Consider the following 20,930-nt stretch of genomic DNA (forward strand, 5'->3'; position numbering starts at 1 on the left):
AAGGATGGAGAAAAGAATGGAAGGATGGAGAGAGGGATGGAAGGATGGAGAAAAGAATGGAAGGATGGAGAGAGGGATGGATGGAAGGATGGTGAGAGGACAGGAAGGATGGAGAGAGGAATGTAAAGATGGAAAGAGGACAGGAGGGGAGAAAAAAAGAGTATACATACAGGAAGTACAAGACATTACATTTATGAGGGTTTAGGGAAAATGTATGAATCTCAGAACTCCATGAGAATTTGGATTGATTGATCTTGGGTCCAGGCAGTTGAGGTGTACAGTAAGACGGGTGGTTGTCTGACTCTGAACCAGAGCCTTACCTGACTGGATACGGTAGTCTGATCCATCGATAGTGGCACAGTTGACATTGGCGGTGCTGACGGCGATGCTGTATGTGATGCCACAGGCCAGGCTGTTGATGGTGCAGGTTGTAGAGCTGGTGCCACAGCTGAGATTAGTCCCGTCACTGCCGATGGCCAGGGCTGTGTAGGAGTTGCGGTGCCCCTCACTCTCTGACCACTGCACTGCAAATGTGTTGGCACTACAGTCCAGGGCTGCTGCTACGTTGCCAGGTAGACAGGGGGCTGTGGAGGGGGACAGGTTTGGAGGTGAGAGAGAGACATAACTGTGAGACTGACGCTACTGTAACATAGTGCATGGTGCATTATCTATAGTGAATGAAAACAAGGTTGAGTAACAGTATGATCATCTAATGTAAGACAACTACAACTGAAGGCCGACACTGAAGGATAGAAATAGCTTTATCACGTTTCATCTGCTCACTAATTGAACATATCACCTGTAGTTTATAATTAGAATAAAAGTTAGATTCCATTCGATTCTCTTCAATTCTAGTCAGTCAGTAAGTTAGTCAGTAAGTTGGTTAGCCAGTTGGTTAGTCAGTCAGTCAGTTAGTTAGTTAGTCAGCTAGTTTGTTAGTTCATTATTTTGTTAACTACCCGAGTCGAACTGGATGGTGTCCATGGTACTGTTGCAGGTCCCAGTGGAGGCAACCACGGAGGCTGAGTAAGGATGTCCGCAGTCCAGCTTCACAGAACAGGAAGTGGCGTTGGAAGTACAGAAGGTTGTGAGGCTGTGGGTTGTACCGGTTACCATGGCGGTGTAGGTGACGCCTCCTGCACTCAAGTCCCAGGTGATGGTGCCCCCATTGGTGCTACAGTTTGCCTGGGCAGTTAGGTTGGTGGGCGGGCAAGGAGCTGTGGGCGGGAACCAGATAGGGCATTGGAAATCAGTTTCAGAACAAGGAAGGACGTTGTGAATCAGTACAAGACAAGTTCTTTATAGATTATACAATGGTGGAACTGTTGTCGATGGCCTATGCTCCAGGAGAAAACGGTAAAAGGTCTAAGTAAGTAGCAACTGTATGCCTGTTATACACAGTCACAGTATTTAGTGGCTTTGAGTGACACACTGTATAAAAAAAGTAGATGAAGAGTCTCATTGTTTTAATGTGATAATCTAAGAATAGGTAGTAAAGAGACCCTGCCTGTGGTTGGTACCTGTGTCCATCTCCATGGTTGAGCTTAGGTTGCTGGTGCAGACAGAGTCCTTGGCCGTGACCCTGAAGCTGTAGTGTTCTCCACACTGCAGCCCTGAGATCACATAGGACGTGTCTATGGTGGAGTAGCTGGTGTTGGCTCCACCCTCTTTCTGGGAATACAGGAAATAGGTGACACCGGTCTCTGGGTTCTGGTCCCAGGTGATAGTCAGGTCGTTGGTGCCACAGGCCGTCACTCCAGCCAGGCTGGTAGGAGGACAGATGGCTGAGAGAGGGAGGGAAAGAGAGAAACAGGAAGAGGGAAAGAGTGTTAGCTTTTTGGTTTTGAAATTGCACACATATCCAACCCACCCAATAATTAGCATTACTTTGCAAAATGCATTCCATGCCAAGGTTTGTTGAAAACTTAAACTGAGATATACAGTTAACAGATCGTTATTGTTAAGTTAATGCTAATGAATACAATCATTAGTATAGGGATTTATTATCTCCTCTTACATGCTTTGAGGGTGACTGGTGCGCTGGGCTCGCTCTGGCATCCCCTCTCCATGGTTACCACTGAGACATTGTAGGTCTCGCCGCATTTCAGATCGCTGAAGGAGCAGCCCGCCGTCCCATTGGTGATGCAGGTGTGGGCGTGGCCGTCCTGGTCGGTCGCTGTTGCAATGTACATCTTGGAGGTGGGGGCGGCGACCCAGGACACGGAACCCACATTACTCTCGCACTGCAGAGAGGTCTGGACCTCGGTGGGGGGACAGGGACCTAGGTGGGGGAGAGAGAGGGGGAGAGGGAGGGAGAAGGGGGGGATTTGTTGTTAAGGACAGTTGTTGAGACAGGGGTTTTAAGAGTTAAAGCAGCCAATGGAGCACTCTTAAGAATGTAAATGTCTTTAAGTAGCTTCCCTGATCTGTATTTGTTTTCCACACCTGCAATGAAGGTGATGGCAGTGCTCTGGAAGCCTTCACACGTCTCAGAGAAGGGGGTGACAGTGATTTCATAGGTCTGAGCACAGTGCATGTTTGGAAGATCACAGCTGGTGTCGTCTGTGGTGCAGGTTTTGGCGTCGCCGTCGCGACCAAGGGCGGTCACATTGTAGCCCACGGCACCAGCGCTGGCCAGCCAGGTCACAGCCACAGTGTTGTTTCCACACAGCAGACTGGCACTGACATTCTGCGGGGCACAGCGAGCTGAAGGGAGGATAGGACAGCGAGACAATGTTAAAGTAATAAACTGTTACTGTACATATATAATACATATGTAAATATAACAGAGTATGTATCTGATACTGACTACACTGAGGACCATTATCCCCTTACCTGTCTGTATCTGTGTGGCAGCTGACTGGCTGCTGTTGCAGTGTCCTGCCAGAGCATTCACAGTCACATTGTAGAGATGACCACACATGAGCGTGGTCAAAGAGCATTGGGTCTCAGTCGTAATGCAGGAGTCACTGTGGTCACCAGACTCTACACGGGCGATGAAGCTGTCATGCCCCAGAGTCTCGTCCCAGCTCAGCAGAGCTATACTCGTACCACACTCGTACTGGGACCGGACGTTGGCTGGGGTGCAAGGGGCTGTGGAAACACACACAAATACACTTGATCAGTCAAAAAGAGACAGATGGTCACAACAACATGAGTGGGGCCAGTGGGCCGCCATCTTTTCCAGCAGTGGGCCGTTAGTGGACCAGCTGGGTCTTATAATAATAACAACAGCAAATGAATCCCACGTCAATCACACACAGCTCTAGTCTAAAAACACACCTGTGACGATCTCGAACGACTCGCTGGGCTCACTGTTGCACTGGTCTCCCTGGGCGATGGCATGCACAGTGTAGGTCTGTCCACAGAGCAGGTCGTCAAGGAGACAGGAGGTGTTGGTGGAGCTGCAGAAGGAGGTGTGACCCAGGGCAGAGCTGGCGTTGATGAGGAAGCCCACAGCATCGTCATTGTCAACCCAGGAGATGTAGGCCTGGTTTGAAGCACAATCCAGGGAGTGGTCCTTGATGGTGGGTGGACAGGGGACTGGAGCAGGTGGAGAAGAGGACAGGTCAGGGACTGGAGATGGACTAGTGTCTCTGTCTATTATATCAAACGCCTCTCTCTGTGTTAGATCAAATTATATATCACAGAGATACATACTGTTATCAATCTCTCTTTGGTTCTATCGTCATCTCAATATTTATGTCTGTCACACTCTCTCCATCGCACATACTATCTTTCTCCCTCCTTTACCTGTCTCGATGGTGGTTGTTGCCAGCAATGTGCTGTTGCAGATTCCGTCCCTGGCCACAACTGTCACAGTGTAAATCTCTCCACACTCCAGCTGGGTGAGGTCACAGGAAGTGCCTGTGGTGCTGCAGGCAGTAAAGTGTGTCTCTCCGTCCTCCTGTGCCGAGGCAGTGTATCCAGTGGCTCCAGCACTGGCCTCCCAGGACACCGTCACCACGCCTGAGCTGCACTGCAGCAGGGAAGCCACGTTTTCTGGGTCACATGGGGCTGGGGAGGGGGGTCACAAACAGGGTGTAAGGGGTGCGTAACTGGTGGCAGGGAAATCAAACGCAGGAGAGCAGAACTTGGTGAATAGCCGGAGCAGTTTAATATATAAAACTAACGGCATACAAAACAACAAACACATGGGTACAAAACCCGTGGCGCACCAGTAACACATAGCACGAGTACTTACAAATAAACAATTCCCGACAAGGACATGGGGGAAACAGAGGGAAAATATACAACATGTAATTAGGGAATTGAAACCAGGTGTGTGTGAAAACAAGACAAAACAAATGGAACATGAAAAATGGATCGGCGATGGCTAGAAGACCGGTGACGTCGACCGCTGAACACCGCCCGAAAAAGGAGAGGAACCGACTTCGGCAGAAGTCGTGGCACAGGGTCATAGAACATAATAACATTTTACATTTTAGTCGTTTAGCAGACACTCTTATCCAGAGCGACTTACAGTAGTGAGTTCATACATTTTCATACTTTCTTCTTACTGGTCACATGACCTTGGTCACATGACCTGATAATGTGCTCACAGTATGTTTACACATGTTTTGGGGAATAAGCCTCATCAAAGCCTATAGCAGGGTACCCCAACTGGCGGGCCGTGTGCCAAATGTGTTTTTATTAGCAATTTTTTGTTGTTGTTGGACATAATAGACTAAAAACACCAGGAAATCAGCTCCAAGTGATTTTAATTTAAGAAATCTGTTCCCAAGTATTCCCACACATAATAGAGAGAAATATGAATGTATACAAATGTCCGCAAGTTTTGAAATTATTATGTTTTAGTCAAACATTATATCTGTTTGGGCTTCTTGCAATCAATTTGCCGTCTAATTATTTGCAATTATGTTCCAGCCCCCCGACCATCCGCTCAATAAAAAATCCGGCCAGGCTGAATCTAGTTGATGATCCCTGGCCTATTGGTTGCTTGTTCATATCCGGCTCGAAGGACCAATTTGTAGGATACTGTGCAACAGGTTCAGAGAGGGTTTTTGTACATCACTGTAACATTAATACAATGTAATACATGGATTATTATATTATCTTATATTATCTTCTCTGAGCTTACCTGTTGCCACTGAGACGTCAACGCTGACAGAGCTGTTGCACTGGTCGTCTTTGGCAACCACGCTGACGCTGTACTCCTTGGCACACTTCAGACCGGTGAAGAAACAGGTCAGGTTGGCAGTAGAGCACGTCGAGGTGTAACTGTCTGGCCCAGTCACTGTGGAAATGTAAGCGTGAGCCCCATCTGTGGCATCCCAAGAGGCCTGCAGGGTGTTAGAGGCACAGTCCACAACCCCATGCACACTGGATGGAACACATGGCACTAAGAGAGAGAGAGAGAGAGAGAGAACAGAAAGTGTGAGTTCTGTGTAATAACAGTATGCAGTACAGTACAACTGCTCTATCTTTAAATACCTCTGATAAGACTCTCTATCTGCAATGCTAGACAGATAACACACCTGTCTGGACTGTCTGTGGAGCGCTGGTAGTTCCGGTGCAGTTGCTACTGGTTGCTGTCACGGCAACAGTGTATTGTTGTCCACACTGTAGCCCGTCCAGCTCGCAGGTGGAGCCCTCTGTTGTGCAGGAGAGTGCAGTACCATCACCAGCCATGGCGGTGACACTGTTGTTCAGGGCGATAGCTGCAGGGGCCCAGCTGACGCTCAGAGTGTTTGTCCTGCAGAACAGACTGTTCACTACACTCTGAGGGGCACAGGGGGCTGACAGGGAGAGGAAGAATACTCATTTAGATCAAATGGAATAGAAAATCACTTTTGAATGTTTAGTACTGTAGCAAAGGGGAATGTGAGAGGAAGTTGAAAGATTAGCAGTAGTAGTATTAGTTATAGTAGTAAGTAGTAGTTATAGTAGTAAGTAGTAGCAGTAATAGCGGTAGTAGTTATAGTAGTAAGTAGTAGTAGTACCAGTAGTAGTAGCAGTAATAGCGGTAGTAGTTATAGTAGTAAGTAGTAGCAGTAATAGCGGTAGTAGTTATAGTAGTAAGTAGTAGTAGTACCAGTAGTAGTAGCAGTAATAGCGGTAGTAGTTATAGTAGTAAGTAGTAGTAGTACCAGTAGTAGTAGCAGTAATAGCGGTAGTAGTTATAGTAGTAAGTAGTAGTAGTACCAGTAGTAGTAGCAGTAATAGCGGTAGTAGTTATAGTAGTAAGTAGTAGCAGTAATAGCGGTAGTAGTTATAGTAGTAAGTAGTAGTAGTAGTACCAGTAGTAGTAGCAGTAATAGCGGTAGTAGTTATGGTAGTAAGTAGTAGTAGTACCAGTAGTAGTAGTAGTAATAGCGGTAGTAGTTATAGTAGTAAGTAGTAGTAGTACCAGTAGTAGTAGCAGTAATAGCGGTAGTAGTTATAGTAGTAAGTAGTAGCAGTAATAGCGGTAGTAGTTATAGTAGTAAGTAGTAGTAGTACCAGTAGTAGTAGCAGTAATAGCGGTAGTAGTTATAGTAGTAAGTAGTAGTAGTACCAGTAGTAGTAGCAGTAATAGCGGTAGTAGTTATAGTAGTAAGTAGTAGCAGTGATAGCGGTAGTAGTTATAGTAGTAAGTAGTAGTAGTACCAGTAGTAGTAGCAGTAATAGCGGTAGTAGTTATAGTAGTAAGTAGTAGTAGTACCAGTAGTAGTAGCAGTAATAGCGGTAGTAGTTATAGTAGTAAGTAGTAGTAGTACCAGTAGTAGTAGCAGTAATAGCGGTAGTAGTTATAGTAGTAAGTAGTAGTAGTACCAGTAGTAGTAGCAGTAATAGCGGTAGTAGTTATAGTAGTAAGTAGTAGTAGTACCAGTAGTAGTAGCAGTAATAGCGGTAGTAGTTATAGTAGTAAGTAGTAGCAGTAATAGCGGTAGTAGTTATAGTAGTAAATAGTAGTAGTACCAGTAGTAGTAGCAGTAATAGCGGTAGTAGTTATAGTAGTAAGTAGTAGTAGTACCAGTAGTAGTAGCAGTAATAGCGGTAGTAGTTATAGTAGTAAGTAGTAGTAGTACCAGTAGTAGTAGCAGTAATAGCGGTAGTAGTTATAGTAGTAAGTAGTAGTAGTACCAGTAGTAGTAGCAGTAATAGAGGTAGTAGTTATAGTAGTAAGTAGTAGTAGTACCAGTAGTAGTAGCAGTAATAGCGGTAGTAGTTGTAGTAGTATTAGATAGTAGAGGAAGAAAAGATGGTCTGTAATATCATCTCTAACTGAACAGAAGAAGAAGACGCTGTCTCTGTCTCTCTCACCTGTCTCCTGCGTGAACGTGTCACTCTCAGGGCTCTCACAGCTACCATCAGAGGCAGACACAGTGAAGACATAGTCCTGACCACAGTGCAGCCCAGCCATCTGGCACCCTGGGGTGGCAGCGCCACAGCTCACACTGTGCCCATCTGTGCCCACCGCACTGCCAGAGTAGGAGATGGCGTTGGGACTGGCATCCCAGGAGAGGGAGGCTGTGTTACTGCCACAGTCCACCCAGCTGGAGACGTGGGTGGGAGGACAAGGCACTGCAGGAGGGGAGGAGGAGAGAAAGAGGTTATGGTCTGACTTGGATTGTGGCTCTGTGTAATGTAGTTAGCCTTATGCTTTGAGATACACCACTCTGAATGCCTATAAAAATGTATGTGGACACCTCGTCGATCATCTCATTCCAAAATCATGGGCATTAATATAGAGTTGGTACACCCTTTGCAGCTATAACAGCCTCCACTCGTCGGGGAAGGCTTCCCACTATATGTTGGAACATTGCTGCGGGGACTTGCTTCCTTCCATTCAGCCACAAGAGCATTAGTGAGATCGGGCACTGATGGGGGGTGTCCACATACTAGTGCAGTCAACGTTCCAATTCATCCCAAAGGTGTTCGATGGGATGGAGGTCAGGGCTCTGTGCAGGCCAGAATGTCATTGTATGCTGTAGCATTAAGATTTCCATTCCCTGGAGCTAAGGGGTCTAGCCTGAACCATGAAAAACAGCCCCACACCATTATTCATCCTCCACCAAACTTTACAGTTGGCACTATGTATTTGGGCAGGTAGCGTTCTCCTGGCATCCGCCAAACTCAGATTCGTCCGTTGGACTGCCAGATGGTGAAGCTTGATTCATCACGTCAGAGAACGCGTTTCCACTGCTCCAGAGTCCAATGGTGGCGAGCTTAACACCACTCTAGCCGACGCTTGGCATTGAGCATGGTGATCTTAGGCTTGTGTGCGGCTGCACGGCCATGGAAACCGAACAGTTCTTGTGCTGACGTTGCTTTCAGAGGCAGTTTGGAACTCTGTCGTAAGTGTTGCAACCGTGGACAGACAATCTTTACATACTACGCGCTTCAGCACTCGGCGGTCACATTCTGTGAGCTTGTGTGGCCTACCACTTCGTGGCTGAGCCATTGTTGCTCCTAGATGTTTTCACTTCACAACAACAGTTACAGTTGAGCGGGGCAGCTTAAGCAGGGCAGAAATTTGACCAACTGACTTGTTGGAAAGGTGGCATCCTATGACGGTGCCACGTTGAACGTCATTGAGCTCTTCAGTAAGGCCATTCTACTGCCAATGTTTGTCTATGGTGATTGCATAAGCTGTGTGCTCGATTTTATACACCTGTCAGCAAGGGTGTTGCTGAAATAGCCGAATCCACTCATTTGAAGTCATGTCCACTTACTTTTGGCCATGTGTGTATCTGTGGTGTCCACATACTAGGGTATCTGTCAACATGGTTTTGTTGAGAATATGACTCCAAACGCACATTACTGCAGCTTACAAAAATAATAATGTTCATGGCTTTTACATTTACATTTTACATTTTTAGTCATTTAGCAGACGCTCTTATCCAGAGCGACTTACAGTAGTGAATGCATACATTTCATACATTTATTCTCCGTACTGGTCCCCCGTGGGAATCGAACCCACAACCCTGGTGTTGCAAACACCAAACACCATGCTCTTTTCCTGACTTAACAGCAGGTTGCAGGTTGCTTGATTGATTGCTTAACCCAGAAACATATCACATCAACCCCACTGTTTATTACTCCGTCTTTACCTGTCTGTAGGGTGACCAAGCTGCTCTCCGTGCTGGAGCAGGCGTCGTCCACAGCCAATACACTGAGGCTGTACGTCTGACCACACAGCAGATCCTCCAGACTACAGGTGGTGTCGTTGGACGTGCACTCCGTACGGTGGCCGCTGTTGCCTATGGCGATGGCAGTGTAGATCTTGGCCCCGCGGCTGGCGTCCCAGGTGACGGCTACAGGGCTCTCTCCACAGGTACGGTGCACTGTCACGTTAGTGGGCACACAGGGCACTGAGAGGGGAGGAAGATGAGGAAAATAGATTCTTACAGTTTATATAGAGTAACTGATCAGTTATACAAGTTCCAATATTGCTCAACTCAAATTCAAGGATGTCAGAAAGTGACTTTATATAACGCCTTTTTGTTCCATTGTTGCGTCTACCTGATTGAAATTTGAGTAGTATTTTGATAGAGATTGTTCAAACGGCTGGAACTCAATGGAATGAAACTGAATTTATTTCACAAACTAGTTGTATCCTGTCTCACCTTCCCTGATGACCATGGCCTGACTGGGCATAGAGAGGCAGGATCTGTTAACAGACATAACCTCCACAACATACTCCTCTCCACAGTCCAGTGTGTCCACGCTACAGCTGGTCGCCGTGGAGTTACAGGTCACCTGCTCTCTGTTGCCGTGGGAGATGATGGTGGTGTAACCTAACGCACGCAGCGACGTGTCCCAGCTCACCGTCAGCGTTCCAGACCCACAATCCATCTCAGTTTGTACGTTGGCAGGCCCGCATGGGACTGGAGAGAGAGTGATGGAGAAGAGAGGAGGTAAGTTTGACCAAAGACATGCAGTATGTACAGTAGTATACTAAAATAGAAGTATATCAGGCTTATGGTTAAATCTAGGGGTCATATAACTGTGGAGAGGTTTGGGGACTAAAGTCAAAACTGAGTAAGACTGAATCAATAAGTGTTAGGTTTAGTAAGTTGCATATAAGTCATTGAGATGCCCTACTTGACTCTAGTTGTTGGATTAAGGATTTGGCGGTTGCCAAATTCTTCAATAAGGGCTAGTATTGTGTGTACTGTTAATGGTGGAGGTTCCTACCTGACTCCATGGTGATGGCCTGGGAGGGTATGCTGGGGCAGATGCCGTCGTGGTGCATGACGGAGACAGAGTAGAGCTGGCCACACTTCAGGCTGGGGACAGTGCAGTTGTTTCCTGTGGTGCTGCAGCTGAGAAGGACTCCCTCTGTGTCCTCAATGGTGGCTGTGTAGGAGAGTATACTGTGATGGCCCTGCCACACAATCAGAGCGTGGTTCGCCGCACAGTCGAGGAAGGCCTCGATGTGGTCCGGAAGGCAGGAGGCTGGAGGGGGAGGGAGAGGGGATCATGTGACGTGAGAGACACTCAACACTCATATAAACATGGCAAATAACAGTTTGGAAATCATGTATTTATTGAGCTGTATAGTAGGCCTTGCTCAAAAGGCATGGAATAACAAGACTACTGCTACTTCCTGTGTAATAAAACTATAATTCTTATTACCATTATTATTATAAAACCATTTAGAACTCATCACCAGCCTGCCTGTCACCAAACTGGAGAGAGCAGAGCAGTAAAGCACTTTGTGACAACTGCTGATGTAAAAAGGGCTTAATAAATATATCTGATTGACTGATTGACAGTAACATGCCTGTCTCTATGGTGACTATCTCGCTGTTGGAGCTGTTGCACTTGAGGTTTGTTGCAGTGACGAAGGCGTTGTAGGTGGAGCTGCAGCGGAGGCCCTTGATCTGACAGTTGGTATCCATGGAGTTACAGGTGTGAACCACGCCTGCGTCATCCATTGCTGTGGCGATGTAGAACAGAGAGCCGTAGGAAACCTGCCAGTTCAGAGTGATGGAGTCGGATCCACAGTGCATTGCTGCTGAAACGTTCTGAGGAGTGCAGGGAACTGCAGCGGGGAGGGAACATTCAGTTGAGTGTGTGTGTGTGTGTGTGTGTGTATTGGTTTCAGAGTGTCTGTGTGTGGTTTGGTACTAGTTAGTTACAAGGGTAGTGAATGCCCCAGTTGAACAATATACACAGCTTAATGGCTTTTCCCTTCAAGATAAGGTTATTGAGCCAGGTGTGAAAGCCGTGCATGAAAGTCACATCAATATGGCTAATGAATTCAGTGGAGGGTAACGGCTACTAAAATCATGTGGATGTAATGTATGTAATTTACTGGCAGTGAAGAGTTGGCCATGTCTCACCTGTCTCAGCCACCTGTCCCAGAGTCCTGTAGCTGGGGCAGTTGTCATCGAAAGCTGTGATGTACATGGTTAAACTCTCCCCACAATGCACCGAGGGTATGGCACAGCTGTTGGTGAAGGAACTGCAGTTGTAGCGGTTGCTTTCATCCTTGTTTCCCCATGCCTCAACCGTGTAGGCCAGAGCCCCCTCAGCACGGTCCCATGTACTGGTCAGGACTTCAGACCGACAGTTGGCTGAGGATAACAAGTTCTGAGGCATACAGGGGGCTGGAGAGGGATGATAAAGAGTTGCTGTTAGTTGCTGTGTGAATTTAAGCATGCTCTCTCTAATTCTTTCTTTCTTTCTCTCTCTCTCTCTCTCTCTCTCTCTCTCTCTCTCAGGACCTGAGCCCTAGGACCATGCCTCAGGACTACCTGGCCTGATGACTCCTTGCTGTCCCCAGTCCACCTGGCTGTGCTGCTGCTCCAGTTTCAACTGTTCTGTCTGCAGCTATGGAACCCTGACCTGTTCCCCGGACGTGCTACCTGTCCCAGACCTGCTGTTTTGACCTCTCTAGAGACAGCAGGAGCGGAAGAGATACTCTCAATGATCGGCTATGAAAAGCCAACTGACATTTACTCCTGAGGTGCTGACCTGTTGCACCATCGACAACTACTGTGGTTATTATTATTTGACCATGCTGGTCATTTATGAACATTTGAACATCTTGGCCATGTTCTGTTATAATCTCCACCCGGCACAGCCAGAAGAGGACTGGCCACCCATCATAGCCTGGTTCCTCTCTAGGTTTCTTCCTAGGTTTTGGCCTTTCTAGGGAGTTTTTCTTAGCCACTGTGCTTCTACACCTGCATTGCTTGCTGTTTGGGGTTTTAGGCTGGGTTTTTGTACAGCACTTTGAGATATCAGCTGACGTAAGAAGGGCTTTATAAATACATTTGATTTGATTCCCACTCAAGCTATTATTATTTCACAAGCATTGTAGTTTTGTAAATTACAATCTTAGAAAGAAAGGTGGTATCTACAATCTAAAAGGGTTCTTTGGCTGTCCCGATAGGAGAACCCTTTGAATAACCCTTGGTGTTTCCAGGTAGAACCCTTTTAGGTTCCATGTTGAATGCTTTCGGAACCCTGACACCTACTGGTTCTCTCACTTTAGAACGTCAAGATCAGACGCTAGGCTAGACGGTCCCACACAGTGCCAGTGCCAGTTGTCATCCTAATCATACAGAATATGAGTGTACTCTACTAGTAATGCGTGGGTTGATTTATAACTCACAGTCCCCGCTGTTTTTTCCGCGGGGCGGGCAGGTTTAGGGTCATGAAATATTGTGTGGATGAAGGACGGGTGGGTGGCGGGTTGGTTGAATAAAGAGAAAACAATAACTGAAAAAATCCATAAATGTATCATTTTTGTGCAATTTATATCAATAGGCTACATTGAGGTTTATCTTTCATTATTTTATGCAATCTAGCATTAGTGCATAAGCTTACGCTTTAGGGCCTAGCTGGGTGTGCGCCAAATATCCAACACGGCAATCGCCAAATGCTTTTGGGAAGGGTTAGAAAAAGTTAACATCGATTCACAGAGTCAAAAAGGACAATGTCGAAGTTTAATTCAATAAGAGAAAAGCTGCGAAATGGAGAGTTGAAAATAAGGGGAGGGACAGAAAAGTAATGTTTGGGAAAGATTTGTTGAAGTGGTAAAAGAGGATGATATGTTATGTGTGATGATTGTGAGGCGCTATACAAATTCGACAGTCACAAGGCGGGGACTTCAAATAGGCCTATGGAACGTCAAGGGAACTGTAGCCTACTGTTCAGATGGGTTAAATGGAAACTGAAATCTGGACACTGACTGTAGGTCTACAACCTCTCACATAGCCTTACTATTAACTCCTGCAGAATTAAGAATTTCTTGCAGTAAAAGTATACAGCAAATGTAGGCAAATTGTTTAATGGAGAAATATGATATCTTTCATCATCTTGAGAGAATGTGAATGTGCAGTTAGATACCGTCTGTAGAGGTGCTATCTTTATCAGCATCATAAAAACTGATAGTATTTCAACCACATAAAATATGCATCCAAGTCGAACTGAAATCTTATCAGAAACATGTTGGGTTGTTTTCATAGCTTTCTATTTCCTTACAACCGGTCAAACTGATGTCATTTGGACATTTTGCACAGAAAATATTTCCAGTTTTATGTGGTTGGATTATTGCATTTTCTCCCCCGTCCCTAAATGTCTTTAATCCGCGAAAGAATCAGAGATGACAGAGACAGCTTTACCGATGTCAACTTGTTTGAAGCATTCATTCTATTGATTTATGTGTATGACATTATTCTGGTGAGCAGGGGTTTATTTAGTCTTCTAGGGCAACATATAATGACAGGAGAGAAGCTGCATGTATCGAATTATAGACCAGTTGTCACGTCCTGGCCAGTATATAAGGTTAATTGTTTTGTAGTTTGGTCAGGGCGTGACAGAGGGTATTTGTTTTATGTGGTTCGGGGTGGTGTGTTTGTGTAAAGGGTGTTTGATTTAGTATGTCCGGGTTTTGGTTTATGTCTAGGTAGTTCTATGTGGAATCTAGTGTGTGTGTTTCTATGTTTGGTTGATTGGGGCTCTCAGTTGAAGGCAGGTGTTGTCTATCTGCCTTTGATTGAGAGTCTCATAAATGAGGGTGTGTTTGTGTTTGTGTTTTGTGGGTGATTGTTCTGTGTAAGCACTATGCTTTGACAGACTGTTAGTTGTTCGTATTTTGTTATTTTTGTATGTTCATTTTTGTAGTGAATAAAAATCAAGATGAGCATTCACGAACCTGCTGCGTATTGGTCCACATTTTCAGACGACGATTTCGTTATATCGTCGGAAGACGAAGACGACAAGCGTGACACCAGTTGACTAACATATAGTCTACCAAAATGTTGGAAATTATAAACAGAAACGTATCTAAATCAGGCAAAACAAAATCCTGCACCCCCTGTCAAAAAAACAATCTGTCTCTGACTGTAGTTTACAGTGCATTTTCTATATTAGTGGTTTAGGGTTGGGTGCGGTCTCAGATTTTCACTTTATCACATATTGTCGGGTGGTTGGGTTATTAGCAATTGCGGTCGGGTGTGGGTGAGCAAACAGCTGACCACTATAGTCTACTATATTCTCATAATGAAAAAACTATGGGCCCTAGTCAAAAGTTCTACTTATGGTTGTCTCACCTAGCTACGGTATCTTAAGATGAATGCATTACCTGTAAGTCGCTCTGGATAAGAGGGTCTGCTAAATGTCTAAAATGTAAAACGTACTATATAGGGATAAGTTGCCATTTCAGAAGCAGCCTGAGTGTGTCTGTGGTCGTACCGGTGCGGACTGCAACTGGTGGGCTGGCCTGGCTGTTGCACCCGCTACTGACAGAGTAGACAGTGAAGGTGTAACGACGGCCACACACAGTGTTGGTGAAGAAACAGGAAGTGTCTAAGGTCATACAGTCCATGGTTACTCCCTCTGAGTCCACGGCCCTGGCCCTGTAGTGAGCCGTGTTGTTGGTGGCAGCCCAGGAGAAGATGATCACGTTGCTGGAACACTCACGGTACAGGTTGAGATTCTTGGGAGGACAGGGGACTGCGAGAGGGAGAGAGAGAGAGGGAGGAGGGAGGGAGAGAGAGCGGTAGAGGGGAAAAAGAGAGAGAAATATGAGAGGGTGAGAGTGAGGGAGAGAGAGAGAGAAGAATGGGAGAAGAGAGAGAAAAGGGAGAAACATCAAAACCCTGATGTTTAAGATTACAGCAAACCACTGGGGTATAGAGTTCTCAAAGGGACTGCTTTTCTCTAAAATAGGTTACAGAATATAATATAACATGACTTTGCAGCTCAATAGAGGACCTAGTTCTCAAGGATGATGCCTATGCAGTAATTTGTGGGTGTGGTCTGTGTCTATGTGAATAAGAAATAAACAGACATAGAGGACCATGGAAAAGCAGGAAGGTAAAAAACTATTCCCACATGACCTCCAATATTATCCTAACAAAAACAGCAAAAGAAAGGCTGTTTACAGCTTTGCATTATACACTATGTTGTATTGTCATCATATGTGAACTGTAATATGTGTCAAATCTGATATAAGAAGTGAATTCAGGTAAAGCACTTTGTTGGACACATCACTTGTACAGTGGGTGTACTGTACATCCTGTGAGAAAAAACACTTGTTTGTTGCCCTTGATCTGCAGCAGCTAAGCCCTGGTACACAATGCAGCCTCAGGAGGCTGTGTGAGAGATAGGATGTTGGTTAAGCTGTAGCCTACAGTAGGGGAGAGCATAGCTGTGTGTTCAGTTGGAGGGATTAAAGGGTCAGAAGTGTAAGAGTGCCATTCGTTCAGCCTTCTAGAATGTTTGCCCTCCATTCTGTCCTCCTCTGTCTTATTGTGGGTCCACTTTATTGTGGGTCCTGGTGTTTCCCTTTTCTCAATCAGTGTCCCACCTGTGTCACTGTGTCTCACCTGTCTCTAGGTGTCCTACGTATGTCAAAAGTGTCTCACTGTCTCACCTGTCCAAAAGTATACCTCCTTGGTCTCAGTGTCCTTACCTGTGACAAAGTGTGAGGTGGTGTTTACTTTGCTCTCACAGCTCTTGGACACAGCGGTGACCTGCACCATGTAATCCTCTCCACAGCCCACCCCTGTGATCTGGCACTCTGTGCCCTGAGAGGTGCAGGATAGGACGGTCCTGCCGCTGCCGGTAGCAACTGCTCTGTACGAGTCTGCTCCGAACACTCGGGCCCAGGACACCATGGCTGTGCCGCTGGTACAGCTGTACTCCACTGATATGGACATCACAGCACTTAATGCTGAAAATGACATATAATACTTGCATAAGTACTGGATTTGGTTCATGTGAATGTGAGGATCATTCGGTGCTTGCCTACTTGAAAATTACATATTTACTTATTGACTATCAGCTCAGTGCAAAGGAGAAACCTTTTTGAGGAAATGTTTGCTATTACATAAAAAAAATATATATAAATATACAGTAGGTCTGAAAATACCTAGTTTATCGGACAGTAATGACTAATTGTAAAACTGATTATAAAAGCTTACTCACTGTTTGTAGTATATGTGTATTCAGTAGGCTCTCCTGGCTCCAGTAAGGTGTTGACAGAAGCCACTGATATCTGATAAGAGGAACATGGCAGGATATCCCTTATGTCCAGTTGGTTGTGTGACACTTTTGTCTTGAACAGTGCGTGGTCTGGTTCATCCAGGTCGGTAACCGTCACCTGGTAAAGAATAACCTTTTCCACTGGCTGCCAGTACAGGCGCACTGAACTATTTCCAATCTGGTTGGCTGTAATTCCCTTTGGCGGTTGGATCACTATGGAGGGACAAATGAACGGTCATGTAGACCTATAATGGACCACTGACTAGAGTTCACCTGTGGTAGGCTAGTTGAAGGCTGAATGCCTTAAGTATAAAGCTAAAAGTGAAACGTTAAACATTTAAGCTAGAATACGCTGCCTTTAAAATTCTTTAGACCTTGCATTTACAACCAGTTTACCCACAACCAGAATGTAGTCTAATGTTAATCGAGATAAAATAGTTCACTCACAGGTAGAAATGGTCCTCACTCTGCTTCTCTCTCCAAGACCAGCTTGGTTTGCGGTGTAGATGTAACAGTCGTAGACGGTTGATGGCTGCAGGTTTTGGACCACTGCGCTTATGTTGGTGAAGGTGAAATTAAGCCTCTCTACCATGGTCTTTGATTCCATCAACAGGTGATAAAGGTCCGCGGTGTACACGCGCACCCATTCTATTTGGATTGAAGTACTTGATAATGCCCTTGAGGAGGTTATCTGAGAGGTGTCGGGAACTAAAATAGTAACAAGAGGGGGCAATGTAAGCTATTATTAGCATTTCTAGAATATTGTTCAGTAGACCAGTCCATGCGCAAAAGTCCATGCGTAAATCTGCAAAAAATGTATTTGGAAAAGATTTGTTGCCATGGTGGGCCTAAGACTAGGCTTGATAAATAGCACATGTTTTTAAATGAAATATTTGAGTTTACTGGTTAAAATTCATGTTTATCACAACTTTGCTTTCCGGTGGAGAATGATACTTACCTGTTTTGGCCACTTGTGATTTCAAGCACATAACATAGTAGAACTGGAACACTTTGACCGTAACACTATACAAGGTTCCAGGTCTCAGGCCCTGGACCAGTTTCTCTGTACTGGTAGCTGGTAGCGTTACCACGACAGGTGCTATATCTGTCGCATTTATTACCCGAAGGTCCAAAAAGTAATTTGTTGCTCCATTGTATTTGTTCCATTTCACTAGAAGTGCTGACGCAGCTGGAGATGTTATTGATGTAATATTGCATACTGAAAGAGAGAGAGAGAAGTTTGAGTAAAATTCAATAGAAAAAAGATATCTAGGAGAGAATAGCCTAGTAGAATTGATTGATGAGTAAATCAGTCGACATCTCAATACTCTATCAAGCATCGTTGCCTGAGGGGATGACACTACGTTTTCAAGTTCATCTCCCCCAAATTGTGTCAAATCTTTCACTTACACTTTTTCTGTAGTTTGAACATTTGAACACAGAATCATATTAAAAAAATATTATGAATAAATAAACATTATTGACTGCTTGACATCCACATCTTCCCTTTATTCAAAGTCCATCAACTAATGATATAGCTGGAGACTTACCTTGTGCTTTTGTGTATGATATCTGAAAAACAGCCAAAATAAGTGAATTATACTCCAACATTCATTTGACAAAACAATATAACATAAATATACAAGTTTGCACACAAAAAAGTATATTCCAAGAAAAATATATATTTACCTGTGTTAGAGATACCAATACTAAAGAAAAACCTATTGCTCCTACCAATCCCATTTTTCACAATGACTGCAGGATCCCGATTAGTTTAGTATACAAGGGAATCAAATACAAAAGGTGTTCTGGATTCTTTTGAGCTAAAGCGCACATACTGGGTGGGAACCAATCAGTAGGCCCCAAATGGGGCCAGCTTTCCTCCTGATTGCCCTGGGCACAGAGGTGTCATGAGAAGATAGCGGCACAGGCAGGGAAAGAGGGAGGGATGAGAAGAAAGACTGGGTGGCTCAGCTCGATTGGAAGGATACAGCAGGCTGGTATCTCTCTCCGTGCTTCTGCATCAGTTTGGTTGGATAATAATCAATTCATCCCCTCCATGATTTGTCACACACCTATATTACGTTCAGTATTTACATTTGCTTTGTTATCACCACACTGTGACTTTTTATATTCCACTTAGGCTACGTTTAGACTGTTATGATATTTTTTCCAGTAATTTAGGTCTTTTGACCAATCACATCAGGGCTGATTTGATTGGTCAAAAGACCAGTTAGTGAAACAAAGATCGGTATTATGCTGCCTGTCTAAACGCATCCATAGATGCCACAATGCCTGCGTTTACACAGGCAGCCCAATTCTGACATTTATTTTCCCCCTAATTGGTCTTTTGACCAATCACATCAGATCTTTTCACAGCAAACCTTTTTCAGAGTTATCTGATTGGTCAAAGATCAATTAGTGAAAAAAAAGATCACAATTGGTCTGCCTGTGTAATTGCAGCCTATGTGATACTATGTGGCATATTTCAATGTGTTATGTTGAATGATTTCAATATTTCTAAAATAGATAGGTTGGTTCCGTAGTTGGTTCCTCTCCTTGTTTGGGCGGCATTCGGCGGTCGGCGTCGCCAGTCTTTTAGTCATCATCGATCCACTTTTCATTTTCAATTTGTTTTGTCTTGTCTTCCCACACACCTGGTTTCAATTCCATCATTACATGTTGTGTATTTAACCCTCTATTCCCCCCAAGTCCTTGTCCGGAATTGTTTCTTTTTAAGTGCTTGTGCACGTTATTGCTGGTGTGCGACGGGTTTTGTACCCATTGTTTGATTGTTATGTTTCCGGTGGTTTTTATTATTAAACTGCGTCGTTGTAAACACAGTTTTGCTCTCCTGCGCCTGACTTCTCTGCCGCCAGTACACACCCCTTACAGAAATCCGGACCAAACTTATGGAGTCAGCAGGAGCAGGTACCCCGGGTATAGGGGTGGAAGAGCGCGTCCGGGAGCACGCAGCAATGCTCCACCATCTTGGCACCGCCATGGACCGCGTTGTCCAGACAATGGACCGCTGGGAGAGACAGGGAGTTCTACAAGCGCCTCCACCAGCACAACCGGGGTCTCCACTACGCGCCCCTCCTTCTCCTGGTCCCAGTGGGAATCGTCTCTCCCTTCCCCAGGAATACGACGGGACGGCTGCGAACTACCAGGGGTTCCTGTTGCAGCTAGACTTATACCTGGCAACTGTCCACCCGGCTCCTTCGGGCCGTGAGAGGTTGTCCGCCCTCGTCTCGTGCCTCACCGGGAAAGCCCTGGAGTGGGCCAACGCTGTGTGGAGAGAGGGAGATGCGGCGTTGGACCAGTTTGAGGAGTTCACCCACCGCTTCCGGCAGTCTTCGACCACCCGCCCGAGGGTAGAGCGGCAGGTGAATGCCTCTTCCATCAGAAACAGGGGACGAGGAGCGCCCAGGAGTTCGCCCTGGAGTTTCGGACCCTGGCTGCCGACGCGGGATGGAACGACAGGGCCCTGATCGACCATTACCGCTGCAGTCTGCGCGAGGACGTCCGTTGGGCGTTGGCCTGCAGAGACATCACCCTCACATTCGACCAGCTGGTAGACCTGTCCATCCGGCTGGATAACCTGCTGGCTACCCGTGGACGTGCAGATCGGGGTCTGTTGGTTATATCCACCTGCACCCCCTCTCCGATACCCATGGAGCTGGGAGGGGCGGTGCGCAGGGAGACCGGAGGGGGTTCCAGCTCGTGCACCATCTGTGGCCGCAGAGGTCACACTGCCGGTCGGTGCCGGGTTGGTTCCTCTGGATATCGAGGCAGCAGGCAGGGCGCTCTGGTATCACCCCAGGTGAGCCGGCATCATTCTCACCCAGAGCCCTCTGTTGCACATATGTTTTTGTATTTCACTTTTCCTGACTTTTCTCCGCAAACACCATGCTCAGTTGGTAGAGCATGGAGTTTGCAACGCCAGCATGGTGTGTGCAATGCCAGGGTTGTGGGTTCGATTCCCACGGGGGCCAGTACAAAAAAAAAAAAATCCATGAAATGTATGCATTCACTATTGTAAGTCACTCTGGAAAAGAGCGTGTGCTAAATGACTAAAATGTAAAATGTAAAATGTAATTCCCAGCACACGGCGCTCGTCGATTCAGGCGCGGCTGGGAATTTTATAGATAGATCGTTCGCCCTTAGTTTAGGGATCCCCATTGTTCCCGTGGCTGTGCCCTTCCCCGTTCACGCCTTAGACAGTCAACCGTTAGGGTCAGGGTTGATTAGGGAGGCCACCGCTCCTCTGGGCATGGTGACGCAGGGGGGTCACAAGGAGAGAATTAGTCTCTTCCTTATTGACTCTCCTGCATTTCCCGTGGTGCTAGGCCTACCCTGGTTAGCTTGTCATGACCCCACTGTTTCTTGGCCACAGAGGGCTCTCACGGGGTGGTCGCGAGAGTGCTCGAGGAGGTGTTTAGGGGTTTCCGTTGGTGCTACTACGGTGGAAAGTCCAGACC

The 20,930-nt window shown here is 45.9% G+C and overlaps 1 protein-coding gene across 1 annotated transcript in view; it reads right to left on the reverse strand.

The window, feature by feature from the left end:
- Positions 1 to 4,930: 4,930 nt before the first annotated feature.
- The window catches only part of LOC115157900 (fibronectin type III domain-containing protein 7-like), a 32,753-nt gene continuing 16,753 nt past the window's right edge, over positions 4,931 to 20,930 (reverse strand). The window contains exons 3-13 of the mRNA XM_029706234.1: positions 15,839 to 16,111; positions 14,656 to 14,916; positions 11,295 to 11,561; positions 10,619 to 10,993; positions 10,144 to 10,404; positions 9,573 to 9,833; positions 9,057 to 9,317; positions 7,164 to 7,527; positions 5,499 to 5,716; positions 5,102 to 5,362; positions 4,931 to 4,998 (exon numbers count right to left, since the gene is read on the reverse strand). Coding sequence (XP_029562094.1) covers positions 4,931 to 4,998; positions 5,102 to 5,362; positions 5,499 to 5,716; positions 7,164 to 7,527; positions 9,057 to 9,317; positions 9,573 to 9,833; positions 10,144 to 10,404; positions 10,619 to 10,993; positions 11,295 to 11,561; positions 14,656 to 14,916; positions 15,839 to 16,111 — 2,870 coding nt within the window. The remainder of the gene's footprint in view (positions 4,999 to 5,101; positions 5,363 to 5,498; positions 5,717 to 7,163; positions 7,528 to 9,056; positions 9,318 to 9,572; positions 9,834 to 10,143; positions 10,405 to 10,618; positions 10,994 to 11,294; positions 11,562 to 14,655; positions 14,917 to 15,838; positions 16,112 to 20,930) is intronic.

The sequence above is a fragment of the Salmo trutta genome, chromosome 22 (genome assembly GCF_901001165.1).
Source record: "Salmo trutta chromosome 22, fSalTru1.1, whole genome shotgun sequence".
Taxonomy (NCBI): Eukaryota; Metazoa; Chordata; class Actinopteri; order Salmoniformes; family Salmonidae; genus Salmo; species Salmo trutta.